This window comes from Orbicella franksi, chromosome 15 (assembly GCF_964199315.1).
Source record: "Orbicella franksi chromosome 15, jaOrbFran1.1, whole genome shotgun sequence".
NCBI classification, from domain to species: Eukaryota; Metazoa; Cnidaria; class Anthozoa; order Scleractinia; family Merulinidae; genus Orbicella; species Orbicella franksi.
In genome coordinates, this window is record NC_138159.1 from 4,183,538 (window position 1) to 4,200,284 (window position 16,747).

General features: G+C 38.3%; 4 protein-coding genes and 1 pseudogene across 7 annotated transcripts in view; 4 read left to right on the top strand and 1 right to left on the bottom strand.

Moving 5' to 3' along the window:
- The first annotated feature begins 247 nt into the window (after positions 1–247).
- Positions 248–1,170, top strand: LOC145470509 (melanocyte-stimulating hormone receptor-like). The gene has a single exon (XM_081454319.1). It carries the CDS (start codon positions 250–252, stop codon positions 1,141–1,143), a length of 894 nt encoding a protein of 297 aa, XP_081310445.1. The 5' UTR covers positions 248–249; the 3' UTR covers positions 1,144–1,170.
- A 1,801-nt stretch (positions 1,171–2,971) lies between these two features.
- LOC145469358 (histamine H2 receptor-like) lies at positions 2,972–4,025 on the top strand. Its single transcript, XM_081453050.1, has one exon. It carries the CDS (start codon positions 2,972–2,974, stop codon positions 3,863–3,865), a length of 894 nt encoding a protein of 297 aa, XP_081309176.1. The 3' UTR covers positions 3,866–4,025.
- LOC145469356 (alpha-1,6-mannosylglycoprotein 6-beta-N-acetylglucosaminyltransferase A-like) overlaps positions 3,780–16,747 on the bottom strand; it is a 46,030-nt gene continuing 33,062 nt past the window's right edge. For 3 of the 4 annotated variants that reach the window (XR_014042301.1, XR_014042302.1, XR_014042300.1), the window contains one exon: positions 10,433–11,155. The gene's annotated coding sequence lies outside the window, so the exon portion shown is untranslated. Of the gene's footprint in view, positions 3,816–10,432; positions 11,156–16,747 lie in introns of those variants that run through there. The other variant, XR_014042303.1, reaches the window with a different exon arrangement.
- LOC145470530 (melanocyte-stimulating hormone receptor-like) lies at positions 6,961–10,280 on the top strand (annotated as a pseudogene).
- Positions 13,210–14,769, top strand: LOC145470741 (beta-2 adrenergic receptor-like). Its single transcript, XM_081454567.1, has one exon. It carries the CDS (start codon positions 13,461–13,463, stop codon positions 14,337–14,339), a length of 879 nt encoding a protein of 292 aa, XP_081310693.1. The 5' UTR covers positions 13,210–13,460; the 3' UTR covers positions 14,340–14,769.

Genomic DNA, 16,747 nt, shown 5'->3' on the forward strand with positions numbered 1-16,747 from the left:
TGATATGCTTCTGGTTAAAATCCGTTGGATGATGAAGCAAGAACCAATCAGCTGTAGGGCTGATAATGCATTAGCAGCCCGCTGTCAGTCATTTGCGGCCCGCTGAGCATGCAATTTCAAGAGGCCGAGTTTCTATTTGGCCGCCGCATATTGATAGTAATGATCATTTAAAGTATTAATTGTCAAACAACTTTTGACCTATTTGACCAAACGCTCAATAACAATTTGCGTGAAGAGAGTCGTGCGAAGATGGGAGGCAAAGAGAATTTTGATGATTTAGGCAACGAACACCGTGATTCTCAACCTGAAACTATTACTATCGTAAACAACGTCTTGAATGCTCCATTTATACTGATATCCATTATTAGTAACACTTTGATACTAGCCGCTATATTGAGAACGCCTTCCCTTCGTTCACCATCAACAATTTTGCTGTGCAGCTTGGCTGTGTCAGATATTTTCGTTGGACTTGTCGTGCAACCGCTTAACATTGCTTATCGGCTTACAGAAAAGGGGTCCCTAGAGCTGCCAGGAAAGACAGTTACGTTTCTCGCATTGGGAGTTTCACTTTCGACAATGACTGCCATTAGCTTGGATCGATTCTTAGCTCTTCATTTTCACATGAGATATCCTAATATAATGACGACACAACGCGCGTTATATATATCGGCAGCTCTTTGGTTCTTTATCTTCCTTTCATCGTGGCTATCCTTTTGGAATAAGAATGCTTATTCCTTGTTAATAGCTTGTAATATCGCTATTTGTCTTTTTCTCTCCACTTTTTGTTACATCAGAATCTACAGGATTGTTAGACACCACCAGTTACAAATTCACAATCAACAACAGGCTTTGGAAATAAACTCCGAAGATAATCAGAACATGCTCCGATCAACAAAAAGTGCCAAAAGCACTTTTATATATTACGTTCTGATGCTTCTGTGTTATACCCCGTTGTTTATTGGATTTTCAGTTTCACTTGTTTCTCCTGATCAGTTTTCAAAAGCGTGGACCTTCGTTGAAACAGTAGCATTTATGAACTTGTCCATCAATCCATTTTTGTATTGCTGGCGTCTGCGCGAACTTCGAACGGCAGTTGTAAAGACAGCAAGGCAGATGTTTTGCACACAAATGGAAGAAAGCTAGCTTTGAAAATTTAAAACATTCTCTGGCTGACTTTTTTTTATTAAAACACCAGCTTTAGACTGCGTAAACTGTGGTCTTAAACGGGTGTCAGTATTGAAAGAAGCGCTTAAACGTCTAAAATCTAGTGTGATAAAAAGAATATAATAGAACATAATCATGGAATTTCGCTAGCAAGAAAAAAACACTAGCTTATTCCATGTCAGTCTTGATCTAACGCTTTTTACATTGATCCTACTTAAATAAGCTTAAAAACACAGTTAATTTATTAAGACCTTTTAAAAGCAGAAGGGCTATGGAAATCAACTTTTAACATATTTACATAACTAATCGTTGATCCATTTGATTAGATGAAAGTCTTGTGCAATTGCATATGGCATCCCTTTGTTGGTTTGGTTAATACTTTATCTCTCCGTGAAATCCAATAAAGCTCTCACCAGGCAGAAATTAATGCTGAGTCCCATCAAAAGTGAACCGTATTTCGCTCCGTAGTGTTCACGTTTGAGTTGTTGCCTTGCGCGGATCACGAGAAACTCGGTAATTACTTAAGAGGATAATTTCTATGCTTTGATCTTGTGTTTCTGTCGTTGTGTTAATGTAGCAGCTGTTACCGAGCCATTCATGTGAGACCTTACGAGAGCTGCAGCATGACTCCCTGTAACAGCACTGTAAGGCTATACAACCCGGCTTGAGTTCACACACCTCTCCCCATGCATGGACCATGTTCTTTTGACATAAATTTAGATCTTTCTTTAGATATCTACGCGTTCGTCTAACTTTGACATCCATGAATTGTTCTCCACTCGGTCCAATTATTTTATGACCACTTGGGCGGACTCTATAGAGGTTTTCTCTTAATCCTATCCCTTCTGCTTCTGTTAAAGGAAATTATAATTAAATCGCTTTTCTTATTCACAAAACTACTAAAAAATTGAAGGAAGCTTCAAAACGACTGCTGTCAATAAAGAGGAGAAACATCAACTTAAGCTGAAAGCTGGAATAGACAAAAATGGTAAATTTGAGGAAGACTAACACGGATAACGAAAGAAAATCGTGAAATATCCCATTAATCTTTGTTTTCAGGATACGCCATTCTTTGGGTGGTACGTTCCTTGAATACCTGTTATTGCAGTTATTAGTGGTTCGACATACACACGAGGCGAAAACGTTAATTCATATGGGTAATCAAATGGCGACGAGTGATCGTGAGATTAGGAAATATTTTCACGCGCGTTTTGTCAAAATTCTAATAATTTCCCAAGCCTCTAGGCGAGAAAATTTGTTTAGAATTTGGGCAAAACGCAAATGCAAATATTTCTTAATCTTATGAGAATACCACGTGATTACCTTTCAATATCACGAGTGACAAATTACGCTTACAATACTGGGCTTTTTACATGTTTATTGTATCGATAAATTTCGCGCCAAACGTTACTAAGGCAATTTTGTAATTTCACATGTGAAATTTTAAATTAGCGCTGAAATTTGGCGCCAAATTTAAGAAGTAATTATTCACCCATGATAGTATGCCTTTTATTGACCCTTTCGTCTCGTTTTCATCCATTTTAAAACAACCAAAAACTTATATATTTGATGGCAGACTCAACTGCAATAACAACTTTGTAAACAACTGTCAACACGCACATCACAGTTATGTCAACATTCATACATTCATTTTCAATAGCCAACAATGGTCATTTCATTTGAATATAAAATTTAAATTTCTCAAGCAGTTCCATTTTCAACTGAGATTGCATCTGTGGAGCAAATGAACCACACAACCAGTTTCGGATCACACAAGTTTAAATGTACTTAAGTGACGGTTACAAAGATGAAAAACGAATCAGAAACGGATTATGCAGGAAATAGGAACATTTTTAAATATGAAACAACTATTATTGTAAACTGTATTCTGAATGCCCTTTTCATGCTATCAACCGTTCTTGGAAACAGCCTTGTGTTAGCTGCCATTTTAAGGACGCCTTCGCTTCGTTCATCGTCCATAACTTTCCTCTGCAGTTTGGCTGTATCAGACCTTTTTGTTGGACTTGTTGTACAACCGGTATACATTGCTTATCAACTAACGGAAAGTGCCACCGTGTTCCAGACACTCTCCATTGTGGCCGGTTCTGGATGTGGTTTTTCCCTACTTTTAATGACCACCATAACTGTAGACCGGTTCTTGGCCCTCCATTATCACATGCAATACCCGAATTTAATGACTTCACATCGCGCGTTATATACATCAGTGACTCTTTGGATCGTCAGCCTCCTGTTATCACTCTGTTCGTTTTGGAAAATGGAAGCTTATCACTTCGCTGCAGCTGTCAGTATTGCCATTTGCCTGCTTCTTTCTTCTGCCTATTACGTGCGAATCTATCGGATTGCTAAAAAGCATCAGTTACAAATTCACGTTCAGCAGATAGCTGTGGAAAACCATGCTGGAAATATTAATCAAACTGTACTGCGATCGACCAAGAGTGCCAAAAACACTTTTATATATTACATCGCAATGGTTTTGTGTTACACCCCATTGTTTACTTCCATGTCAGCGTTAGCCATTTCTCCAGATCGATGGACAATCGCTTGGACGTTAGCTGATACTGCAGCATTTATGAACTCCTCAATCAATCCATTTTTGTATTGCTGGCGGCTTCGCGAGATTCGAACGGCAGCTGTAAAGACAATAAGGCAGATGTTATGTAGACAAAGGACAACTCACTAACTCTGCGTTAATAGAGCTTCAAAGCTCTAAATACTTCGATCTCCCTTGGGAAAAACAAATTATAATTAGATTTGTACAAGTCTTTGGTGTTTTTTATTTCGATCTTTAAAACCTGAGTTAACTAGATGACAGATGAATCTCGTGTTAACTGTCAAGTGACTTCTTCCCGTTGCTCCGATTGCAAACTGTTATAAAAGTCTATCAAGATAAAGGAAATTAATTCGAAAACCATAAGACATGTAAATGATTGCTATTTTATTATAACTGACAGTTTGCTAAGAGTTGATTCCAATGAATATATATGAACACCAGATTAAAAGTTATGAGTTTAACTACACGTAAATCATATCTTAGCAACAGATCAAGTTTTGTTTGGGCTAGCAATACCAAGAAGTATACATCTCATATTAAAGGAGATGACAAATTTTGAACTTGGCGTTCAAAAAAAATCCTTCTCAGTGTTTCATCGCGGTTTCCCGTTTACTAGAAAGTTGCAGCTTACACTTGTCTATTTTATTCAACCTAAGTTTAAGTTTTGTCACAAAGCTTCGCAGTTCCTTGAACACTCGCAAGCAAGAACGAATGTAAAGAGCCTGCTTTCAATTGCCAGATCTTTAGATTATTGTGAGTTGAATAATCAGTTTTAAAGATTGGAAATATATAGCGCTCGAAGGCTTGCTAGGTCAGTGTTCAATGAGACGGTCTCGCAACCATTTATTTGGCAAAGGAAAAAACCCTTTTTTACGATTGCTTCTCTACTGCTGACTCTTTTGTTTTGTGTGATGCATTTCGTTTCCAAGTATAAAATTTTGAAGGAATAGTAAATCCTTTGAGTTCAAAACGTTGCTTAGTATTGTACGTTGTCGGTGTCTCTTGAAGACGTATTTCTTGCCTGTTCGCAAATACTGGGGTAGTGGAGAAACTAGCAATAATCTTGTGGCGAGGTCTTAGGCGAAGATGGAAATCGACGTAGGTGAAAATGTTGGAATGAAGAAAGTCTGAAACTTGCCATAAAAATTAGACAGAGTACTATTTTAGACATATGTATAATAGATGAAACATTGTGGTTTTTGTAAACTTTGGTTAAATCTAGTTTCACACGTTTCTTGATTTTCATTAGTGATGTAGATTTTTGTGCTAGCTTAATACGAGACGAACCGCGCTGCACGTCGTAACTTGCATTAGTGATACAACCAATGTTTTCTATAGGTAACATGTTACCAGTTCTAGAAAAGTTTGCTCATTACTTTCAAAGCAGGAAAACATATGTCGGTCGCTCCTATCATTTTAAGTATCAAAGCTACTTCCTTTCCCATTTTAAGGCAGTAGATCTCTTAAGCTCTCCAACATCTGTCAAGTGGCACCAAGCTACTGTGTCAATACAAAATTCGCCTAAAGAAGTGGTTTTCGTTCCAGCAGGTATATAAATGCACTTCAGATAAATCTTCGGGGTCTATTTAACAATTAGACCCGTAGCCCGCAGGGGCTACGGGTCAATAGCCCATGAGGCGAAGCCGAATGGGCTATTGACCCGTGGCCCTTAAGGGCGAAGGGTCTAATTGTTTTAGTATCACCCAACTAGTCGGACAGAAAAGGCAGTAATAAAGTTAGCAAATGCAAGTTGAAGAAATATTTATTTGGGAATAAACCGAAAGAAAGCGTCATGCTCGATTGCACCAATTTCGCTACTCGAGGACTATTGCTAATAGTCCTCTAGTAGCGTAGCCAATTAAAATGCAGGATTTGCATTAGTCCACTAGTTGGGTGATACTGAAAAAGCATAAATAGCGAGGCCACTCTGTACCATAACGCAAACATTATTGTATTGTACAGAAGAGCCTTTTCATTCGAATACAAAATTAACAGACACCACGCTGCAATTTCAAAACGCTGTAGCTTGTGAACATGACAAACGAATCAGAAACAGGCCGTACTTCTCGTCCTGAAACTATCGTCATCATAAACTGTGCGCTGAATGCACCATTGATGCTCATAGCCATTATCGCCAACACGCTGGTCTTGTCTGCCATACTGAAAACTCCTTCTCTTCGTTCACCGCCCATTGTTTACTTGAAAACCAGTTCCTGTAAATACCGAGAATGAGATGACAGTCGCGAAATTTTCGATTTCTTCATATTTTGCCCAAATAACCTCTGTAGTGAGTTGTTTTCGAAAATACCATTCAAAGGTCCTGAAGCGCTTTAGTTTTTTCCAAATTGAGGAAAGTTTGAAAATCGCCATTTTAGCTGCCTGACGTCGCCGAAAATGGCCGAAAATTGTGCATTTTCTTTCCGCTCGTACAGATCAACGCGATGATATCTATCGATATACTTTGGGTAGCTCATAGTGCATGTCTTGCTGTTTCTAAAGAATTAATTTGATTAGCAAAACCTCCGAGTTTAATAATATTTTAGGCCGATACAAGTACCCTCATCGAAGCTCGTGAGCGAAATGGCTAATTTTAGCTAATTTCAATACCATCAAAAGCCCACTGGTACATTGAATTTGAAGTCGAAACTAAAATTTTCTAAAAGCCCATACTCTATATTATGATGTGTGAAAGTCTCTTCCGCAGCCCGAAAAAACTAACCCGTCGAGAGACATAAACGTGTGGTACATTTTTGTAAATTCGTCATTCGTGAAACCAACATGGAACTTGGCCAGCTACCTTCATCAAGAACAAAAATAAGCGAATGGAAACCTTTTTCGTCAATAAGGATACTTGTAATCTGTTTTTTTTTCCCTTTTAGAGTAACCACATGATTAAATTTCGCAAACATTTGCAGTAAAATCAAAATAGACGCTGCTTTCGGTACATTGTAATGTTATGCAAATTTATTTCGATCACCGGCACGCGCATATCGCCCGAAAATGATTTTCCTTCCGCCTACTGTCTGTTTCTTTTTGAAGGTTACAACTGTAGCACACATTATTCGTTCAATATCGGCAGTTTTAACTTTTATGGAACACCCATGGCCACGGCCAAACTTGACTTCAAGTAAAAAAAAAACATTTTGAAAGGTGAAGTTGGAGTAAACAATCGGTTACAGTTGTATCCATCATGTTTGGCGTAAAGATTTGAACACAACCATTTCATGCAAACAGGCACACTCTACTTTAAAAATAACCGTCTCATCGCAGCATTTCTTGAAAACTATTCCGAATCGTATTATTCAGGCAGACCCATCAACAATTCTTCACATGAAACTATTATCATTACAAACTGCATCCTCAATGCTCCACTGATGCTCATATCCATTATTGGTAACATTCTGGTATTGGCCGCTATATCAAGAACTCCTTCGCTTCGTTCACCGTCCACTATCTTGCTTTGCTCCTTGGCTGTGTCAGACCTTCTTGTTGGACTCGTCATGCAACCAGTTTACATTCCTACTAAACTCAAGGAAAATGGTTCTCTGCTGAAAGCGCTGTATGTAATGGTGCCCTTCGCAAGTGGTGGGTCGGTTCTTATAATGACACTAATAAGCGTGGATCGATTCTTGGCTCTTCATTATCACATGCGATATACGAATTTGATGACTGCACGTCGTGCCATATATGCATCTGTGCTTCTTTGGCTCATCAGCTTTTTGCTATCATTAATTTCGTTTTGGAAAATGGATGCATATTATTTTATTGGAGCTGTGGATATCATCGCTTGCCTCTTAGTTTCTGCTGTCTGCTAGATCAGCATCTATTGCATTGTTAGAAAGCATCACCTACAGATTCACGTCCAACAACAGACTGTGAGTTGCAAGCCTGCAAATTTTAACCAAAACATGTTACGATCGATGAAATGTGCCAAAAACACTTTTATATTTTACATCGTGATGGTTCTGTGTTATATACCATGGTTTATATCCATGTTTCTTTCAGCTATTTTCCCCAATCAATGGATATATGCATTGGTCTTAACTGATACTGCAGCGTTTCTGAACTCGTCCATCAATCCATTTTTGTATTGCTGGCGTCTTCGCAAGCTTCGAGCGGCAGTTGTAAAGACAACAAAGCTAATGCTATGTAAAAAGGTCGAAAACTAATTACAATTAAGTAAGATAGTAAAATTTAAAACTAATATATAACTGATATGAAAAATAAACCCTAGATCAGTGATTGGATCTCTGTCCGAAGCCTCTCAAGAAGACGTTTATGATGCAAGGTGCCACTAACTGTCATAGAAGTAGACAGAAGTTGATTGGGTGAAACCTTTTAAGGTTTAAGCACTTTGAAAAACCTCTCAAGATGGCCCGACATGTTTCTTCTTGATTCAAACACCTGTCAGGGGACTCTTCATTGTGATGTCAACAAACATTTGCTTGATGAATTATTTGTCTTTCATGACAGTTTCTAATTGCAGTTTTGTGGTTAAAGCTTCTTTAAGCATATCTATAGCCTCCTTTTATGTCGGCCATCTTTGCGCCATATGTAAACAATACAACGCTAACTAATCCCCTTCCAAAAGGAAATTAACAAACACATGTCACAAGTTCAAAACGTTAGAGCCAGTGTAATAAGAAGGAAAGGGAATCAAGAGGTGACAACTCATTATTATCAAAATCAGCAAATTTCTCAAAATTTATATTAGATCCGAAATGGAAAGTTGTTCAAGAATTTGTCAGTCCCGACTTTCCTTGGCGAAACACCTACTACCTTTCTCACAGGCGGCCCAAGCTCACAAAGCGAGGATTTTTTTTTTTTTTTTTAATCTTTATGCGAACGTTCAGCGCGCGAAACGTGACACGGTTACCGCCGACATCTACTATTACATAACGAGCGAGTTTGGTTACGCGAAACGTGACCTTCGCCTTGCAGTATGTGGTGGTGTTGTGTTACAACGGTTTGAATTTATAAAGGTTTGTATGGGGAAAAACGGTAATCGACATTATAGCTGAAATTTTGGTATTTTTGCAATAAAAATAACTCACCTCAATGCCTTGTTGTCTTTTCTATTGTCATCTCGCTTCTCAGCTCGATCCGAAGCCTTTTAAGCGAGTTATCGCTTTTTGGTTTTCCTCTACTAAGAAAGGGTAAAGGCTACACACTCGATTCTGGACTGACCTCCGCTCCTCGCATTGTGAGCTTGGGCCGCCTGTGCCTTTCTAAGAGATATGAAAATAACCTTTTTTCTTTTTTTTAGGAAAGCGTTTCAAAGAATAATAATAGTTATCTAGGTCTAGGGGGATTTACCTTACCCAGTTACTTGCAGACAAAGCTTTGACATTGCATTTAAGCTTCAATACATGTTAAGAATTTCATTAATTATGGTCACTATTATGATAAAGTTGCATTGATAATGCTAAACTTAATGACAATGTTTACTCTGAATTATTTTCCGATTTTCTAAAAAGCTGCATGAGTTAAATAAGAAAAGCCGTTTCCTTTTAATTCGCTCAAGCGCTGCTTACTTTTACGTTTGTGGGCCGTACCATTGTATCTACTTGCATATATCCTTTAAAACTTTGACACTGCATTAAAATTGTAATGAATTTTGAGAATTTCATTCGTTATGGTCCCTATCATAATTACGTTGCAATGATAATGCTAAGCTGAATGATAATTTTACCCTGAATTATCCTCAGAATATACTAGAAACTATAAGATACTCTGGATCTGTGATCACAGGTAGCGTTGTGAGGTTGTATCGATCTCTTTGTCAGTGCTTTTCTTCCGGGAAATTTAGAGCGGGCTAGAACAGCTTTATGAGTTTGAACTCGCTAGCAGAGTAAATTAATTTGCGGATGGCATAGAACTTCGACAGCGAATACTTTGAAACTGTCTCTGGTATTTTACTTGAAAAAATATTATACTTCCTCCATTATGTTTCATGAGGTCTGGAACAAAAGTCTGGCCTAATTCGAATACTACAAAGATTCTTCTCAGATACCACTCGCTGGAATATCAAATTAGATTGAAGATTTCGCTTTCTGACTATGTCCACCAGCCGGGGCAATTGACACATTCAATTTTCCAGCCAAGCTTGAATACGTGCGTCAAAACATTTGCCTCTCCCACCCACCCAAGGAGTAAGAAAAGGTGGACTGGTCGTACAACCGGTTTACATTGCCGATGAAATCAAGAATGATTCGCTGGTAAAAATAATGATCATCTAATCCTTCTCTGTGTGTACTGTTTCGCTCTCCACAATGACAGCCATTAGTGTGGATCGATTGGCTCTTCATTATCACATGCGATATCCCGATTTGATTAGTACACATCGCGCTATGTATATATCAGTGACCCTTTAGCTCATCAGCATTGTCGTATCCCTCATTTTGGAATATGAATGCTCATTGTTTTGCTGCTGGCGCTACCATTGGCATTTGTTTCTACTGGCTGTTACATCAGAATCTATCGGATTGTTCGTCATTATCAGTTTCAGATTCACGCTCAACAACAGGCTGTGGACAGATTAAAAAAGTTCCATAACCACTTTTATATTCTACATCGTGATGCTACTGTGTTATACAGTACACCGTTGTTTATTTCCACGATAATTCTATGTATTTCCCAAATTCACTTGACGAAGGCTTGGAGATTAGTTCATACAGTTAAATTTATGAACTCGGCAGTTACTGAATCCATTTTTGTACTGCTGGCGTCTTCGCGATCTTCGAGCAGCAGTTGGAAAGACAGCGATGCAAATTTCCTGTAACCAAACTGATGAAGCTTAACGTCATCTTAGGGATTTGGAGTTTAAACTTAAAAACTTGCCAGCGAAAAGTAAATTATGTCTAGAACAGGTTCTTTTTGTCTTGTTACTTTTCAAGTGAATAGCCTTATCCATTTCTCTTAATACCGTCGCTGTACCAATGGCCTGTTCCTAGTTCTCTGTTAGTGGAGAGGACTGAAAAAACAGGTGGACGAAAATATGAAAGTGCACTATGAGCAAACTTGTGATTACCAAAGGTGAATGAAATTATGTAATGATTTTGTCTTTGATCTGCCTACTTTGAGTATGAGTAGTAGTTGTCCCCAAAAGTGCCAAAGAAACATTTAGATAAGCATGCTTGACAATTTAAATGAACATGTCAATGCATAGGCTTAAGGCCAAGGAACTCGATTCCGTAGGTAAATTGAACAGCCTAGTCATGGTCAAAAACTAGCCTGCGTTTACATGCAATCTTACCAGTCCTGCCATCCTAAAATGAACTTTCCTGAGGGTACGTGATGCATCAAGCAATTCCAGCAGTGCTCATCCCAGCCCCTGCAGGCAATACTGTAGCCAGGCATGATTCTGGAGGTGCGGTAAGACAGCTTCGAATGGCAGTTGTAAAGACAGCAAAGCAGATACTGTGGAAAAGATAGGGGAAGACTAATTATAATTAAGGCTGAAGATAAGATTTAGAAATTATACCATGTAAATGATACGCGAAAACCCCAGTTTCTTTATCAGTGACTGGATCTCTGTCCCAAGATTCTCGAGAAAACGTTTGTGATGCAAGCCGCCATTTGCTATCATAGACGTAAAGATGTCATTAAGTATCATCGCAGGTGAAGATGTCAGAAAAAAGGAAAGTCTGAAACGAGACAAGAAATAAGAATATAGTACGCTGCGAAAAAACTGTTCTGGATCGATGTTTTCGGACCAAAAGTTAAAGCAAGCGAGGCGATGCAAATAATTTTGTCTTAAACCTTATTAAATTCCACACATGGAAAGTTATTTTCATTTAGATCACGCAAGGAGGACTTGCGTTACAGCGTATCCAAATTTGCGGACTGAATCACGAAAGTCTGAAAAGTACGGAAAATTGCGCGACTTCTGAACAAAAAAATACAGTTATGGTTGACATCCACATCATAGTGTTGAACTAGTTTGTCGTGCGAAACACATCGTTACGTGTTTGTGGATTTTTTGTCATGAATTCGACGAGATGGCATAATAATGACACTATAATCCTGTGATACATCAGCGGTTTAGAGAATCTACGATTCAGGTTCTGATGCTTTCACTAAAGGGCCACAAGGCAAACCAAATTAAACATTTCAAGTTATTATGCAAGAAATTGCGAGAAAATGGCAAGCTCCTAGTAGGTGAGCCCAGAAACAAGTCCGGAAACGTTTCTAAAGGCACAAAATGAGCAGTGTCTGAGATTCTTGGTCAACAACGTTATAACACAGCAGTATTTCGTGCAATTGTGAATTGTACGAAGCGCCAGCTAAAGGCAGCCATCTTTAAAACAGGCAAAGACCAATCTAAAGGCGAGAACAATTTAAAGACTTCAAAGAAGATCAGTTTTTGAAGACAGTATCGTATATGTCTTTCTTATGAGTTCTTGTCAAAATCTTGACAAATAAATCCACCAGCACGTAAAGAGTTTCTTCGCAAAACAACACTCCAAACATGACTCTTTGTTCTAACAAATCCCATGATTTTGCACACTTTTTTGATTCAATTACCAAAGTTGGACAAGTTGTAACGCAAGCCTTTCTTGCGCGATCCATATATAAACATAAGTCTCCATGTGTGTAATATAGAAAAGTTTAAAATAATTACAAAATTATTTAAGTCACTTTGTTTATTTTAATTTTTAGTTGTAAAATGTCGATCGAGAACAGTTTTGTCCAACGCACTAAGACGTAGAATGGGTGAAACTTTTAAGGGTTAGAGCAATTTGTTGTCTGCATGGCATGTTTCGTGTTTAATTTAAACACCTGTCGAGGGACTCACATTCTGATGTCAACAAATATTTACTTTATGAAGTATTTATCTTTTTTGGCAGGTTATAAATGCAGTTCAGGGATTGGGCCCTCTGAGAGCTTCTGTATTTCCCTTTTTATGCAGGGAAAGAATAGAGACCGTTTTCCCCCGACTAAATGTAGTGGCGCCACCTTTGGGATTTTAAGGTTATTATATAAACAACAGAAGGAAATATAAATTAAATACCGCTATTTATGCAGCACTATAATAGGGCAAAAATTAGCCTTTTTCGAAGTCGCAAATGACAAGGCTGGCTGTAGAATGGATCACAAGTTTCTCCTCCGTCTCTTTTTTCCGTGTGCGCAAAATATTAATTTTTGTCAATACCGATTATCGTAAATTACAATTGGAGATCTGGTCAAGACTGGTAGAGAGCACGTTAATTAAACATAGAACATAACCCTGGTTTCATTTATTAGTATGTATTTTTACCCGAAAGGGATTTCGTCGCAGCTTGCAACAATATTACCATATTTAATAAATCACCAAAAGTCAAAGTCCTGTTTTCTTTTGGTTGGGTGCATAATTGATACTGCATGCATGATCTGTTTTAATTAATAAAATTTCTCGCGTTCAAAATGTTATCACTGCTGACACAGTTTAGTGTACAATGTTGTCATATCATCATGGACTCGGCTACATGAAATGCCAGGGATAAACGAAACCCATGGAAAATGTATGGCGTTGATTAATTACGAAAACCTCTTTGGGCACTACGAACAACAACCAATTAACAAGCCAATACGACAGACACCTGGCTCATTTAATGCTAATTAAAACTTAAACCTAGCTAGTTAAGAGAAACCGTTTCTCGTGAAGTTGCGGAGATCAGCCATTCGAGAAAACAGTTCGAGACCTCCTGTTGCAGTTTCAAAACGTAAGACAAAATGGTTTAGGATGACAAACGAATCAGAAATTGATCATTCGAGCAGTACTAGTGACAGTTCTCGTCCTGAAACTGTTGTCATCATAAACTGTGCCCTGAATGTGCCATTGATGCTCATAGCCATTATCGGAAACACGTTGGTCTTGTCGTCCATATTGAAAACTCCTTCGCTTCGTTCACCATCAACAGTGTTCTTAAATAGTCTGGCTGTATCGGACCTTCTTGTTGGACTGGTCGTACAACCGGTTTATATCGCGAATGAACTCACGAATGACTCACTGTACACGTTAAGGAACACTACAGCTTTTTCTGCTTGTGCTGTATCGCTCTTTACCATCACTGCAATAAGTGTGGATCGGGTCTTGGCAATTCATTATCACATGCGATATACGGATTTAATGACTCCAAACCGCGTTGTGTTGACATGCGTGAGTCTTTGGTTCTTGAGCTTCCTCTTATCATTTTTAACCTTTTGGAAAATGAATGCTTACTATTTTGCTGCGGCTGTCAGCATTGTCATTTGTGTATTTCTTTCAACATTTTGCTACGTTCGTATTTACACGATAGCTCGTCGCCATCTGATTCAGATTCAAGTTCAACAGCAGGCTGTGGAAAGTTCCAATGCTGAAAATAACCAAACCCTGCAGCTCTCAACAAAAAGCGCCAAAAACACTTTTATATATTTCATCGTGATGCTTCTGTGTTATACACCGTTGTTTATTTCCCTGATTATGTTGGGCATTTCCCACATTCAACTAACAAGTGCATGGATCTTAGCAGAAACTGTAACATTTATGAATTCATCGATTAATCCATTTCTATATTGCTGGCGGCTTCCCGAACTCCGAGCAGCAGTGGTAAAGACAACAAAGCAGATGTTAGGTATGTAAATGGAGGAAACCTAACACAACCTATTTTCACTGTAACATAACCTATTTTCAACGCAAAGCAGGAACTTGACGGATTTTAAGTTTTATTAATGTGAATGAATACGAATATGATCACCATTATCATTGTACATATTTATGTTTTTCTAAACTTTTAGCTAGATACACGACCCCAAAAGCAAATCTATTGCTTTAGACCAAATTGTGTTTAAATAAAGGATTGTTGTTTTTATTGTTCAAAATCCTTTTCGTAACAACAAATGTCAATATAACCAATCGTCAACAAATTTTACCTTTGTAACTTCATGTCCTTGGACGCAAATCTCATTTTTTGTCCATTCCCCGTTCTTTGTACTAAGACAGACCACTGAGAAATTGAAATTTCCAGGACATGTTTTTTAAAATATTTTATTTTAGTTATCGAGGGTTACTATTAAAAGGTCCTGTTTCCGTCTGATTCCCATTAATATAGCGAAGCCAAAATCAGCAATTTTGCGTTTACATATTGACACTATCATATCACCGTATCAAAACTGAGCTGTTCGTAATCGTGTACAGGACAGATTAAAAATTCTGCCTCAGAATTCAGAGAAATTAACATAAGTCTCATGCTAAGCAAAGTTCTATATCCCCGTTTTTTCACGAGAGATGTTTACCTAGGTTTATTTTAACTTAACGGAACGAAATTTTTTAATCGTGTAAACGCAGTAGTAAACCTCGGTAAACGTCGCCAAAACGAAAGTAAGTAAATGGAGGGCTATCGACAGTTAAACTCCTCATCAGGCATGCATGGTTTAGGCTAGGAACATTTCCCCTGTCGATTTCACTGATAGACAAGGTCTTCTTCAGTTAGTCTGACGGTAACCGAAGAAATGTAGAACGTGTCGCGACACGTTGTGGGAAAATGTTCACGCGTTCAAAGAGTTGTAAAGGAGAGTAAAAATAGCCGAAGGTGTATTTAAGTAGGTTTCATTTCAACAAGCGAAAAGGGCAAAATTTGCTAATGTTAAAGCAAAGAAATCCCGGACTGCCGTTTTCCTTTCATTGTCAAGTGCCGCTGCGCTTTTCCTTCCCATTAGCAGTTCCCTAGCTCAGCAGCAGTGCAAATACAGGCGCCAGAAAAACCATTAGACGCAATAAAATTATCATAAACTGACAATAAAATTATCAGTGGCAGGGGAGGGGCCCGGGAGGGCCACTCCCCCCCCCCCCCCCTTATCTCGCAGGGTCTGCGAGGTGACAGAATTTTGTATGATTTCTTTCGCTTCATTTAAGTGTCGCTTAAGGATTGTCTCTCGAGCAGTCAAAGTATGATGCAAAATTGCCAAACGAACAAGATAGGGATACGAAGATCGCAAAACTGCTAAGACGATCAACAAATATATTTGTGGTAATGAAAAAAGGCCAATACTTGAGTTATCAGCTCAAAATAAGACATAACAAGCACTTTCATTAAAATTTCATATAAATGAAAAACTGCAAGGCTATGTGCAAATTTATTATGAAGCCGCCGATAATATTGAAACGCCTTTTAGAAAACATCCTGACGATAATACGCGCGCTGATTGGTTGAAAATCGCGTTTCTATTAAACAATTATATTATGAGCTCGAGATTTCTATCACGCATAGAGATCGAGAGCGAATAATCTAATTGTTTTAGTATAAATATCTACTACTCGTTGAAAACTTTACCTAAATCCTCTTCACAGACACTTCGAAAACTCCAATAAGCGGCCTTCAGTTTCTTAACAAGGACACACTGCGACGCTACTCAGCCAGCGTAGCCAATCAGAGAACGGCATTCGTGATAGAATCTAGTAGATTTATACTAAAACTCGATAGAAAAACAAAACTAGCACCAGCTGTTGACGTAATGATGGCGCGAGCCAAGGCAATTTACATTTTGATGATCAAAATAAATTTCGTTGGTTTTTCGTTGCGGTGTTTTCTAAAAGAAAAGGGATATATGTTCTATCGAGTTATAGAAACACTCGTGGAAGTTTGGGAGAAGCTGGGAGAACTCGAAGAAGCCTGCGACCTGCGGCTCGTGTTCCCACAGCAGTTCTCGTTCTCTTAAACTTCCACGCTCGTGTTCCCATAGCAGTTCTCGTTCTCTTAAACTTCCACTCGGTTATGAGCTCGAGATTTCTATTTAAACAATAGAGTGTTTCTGTCGAGGAACTATAGGCTGATAATTGCCCCGCGGAAATTTGATGTTCTTAAAACAAATATTTGCTTCGAGGACAAATATGCTATTTTTAAGAACATCAAATTTCCAAGGGGCAACTATCACACCGATAGTTCCGAGACATAAACACCCTATTGTCTTTATTGTTCACCATTAAATTTTCTTCCCTGCGCAGTTCAAAAATCATATTGAATTATTTTCAACTTTTTTAGATGAAAGGCG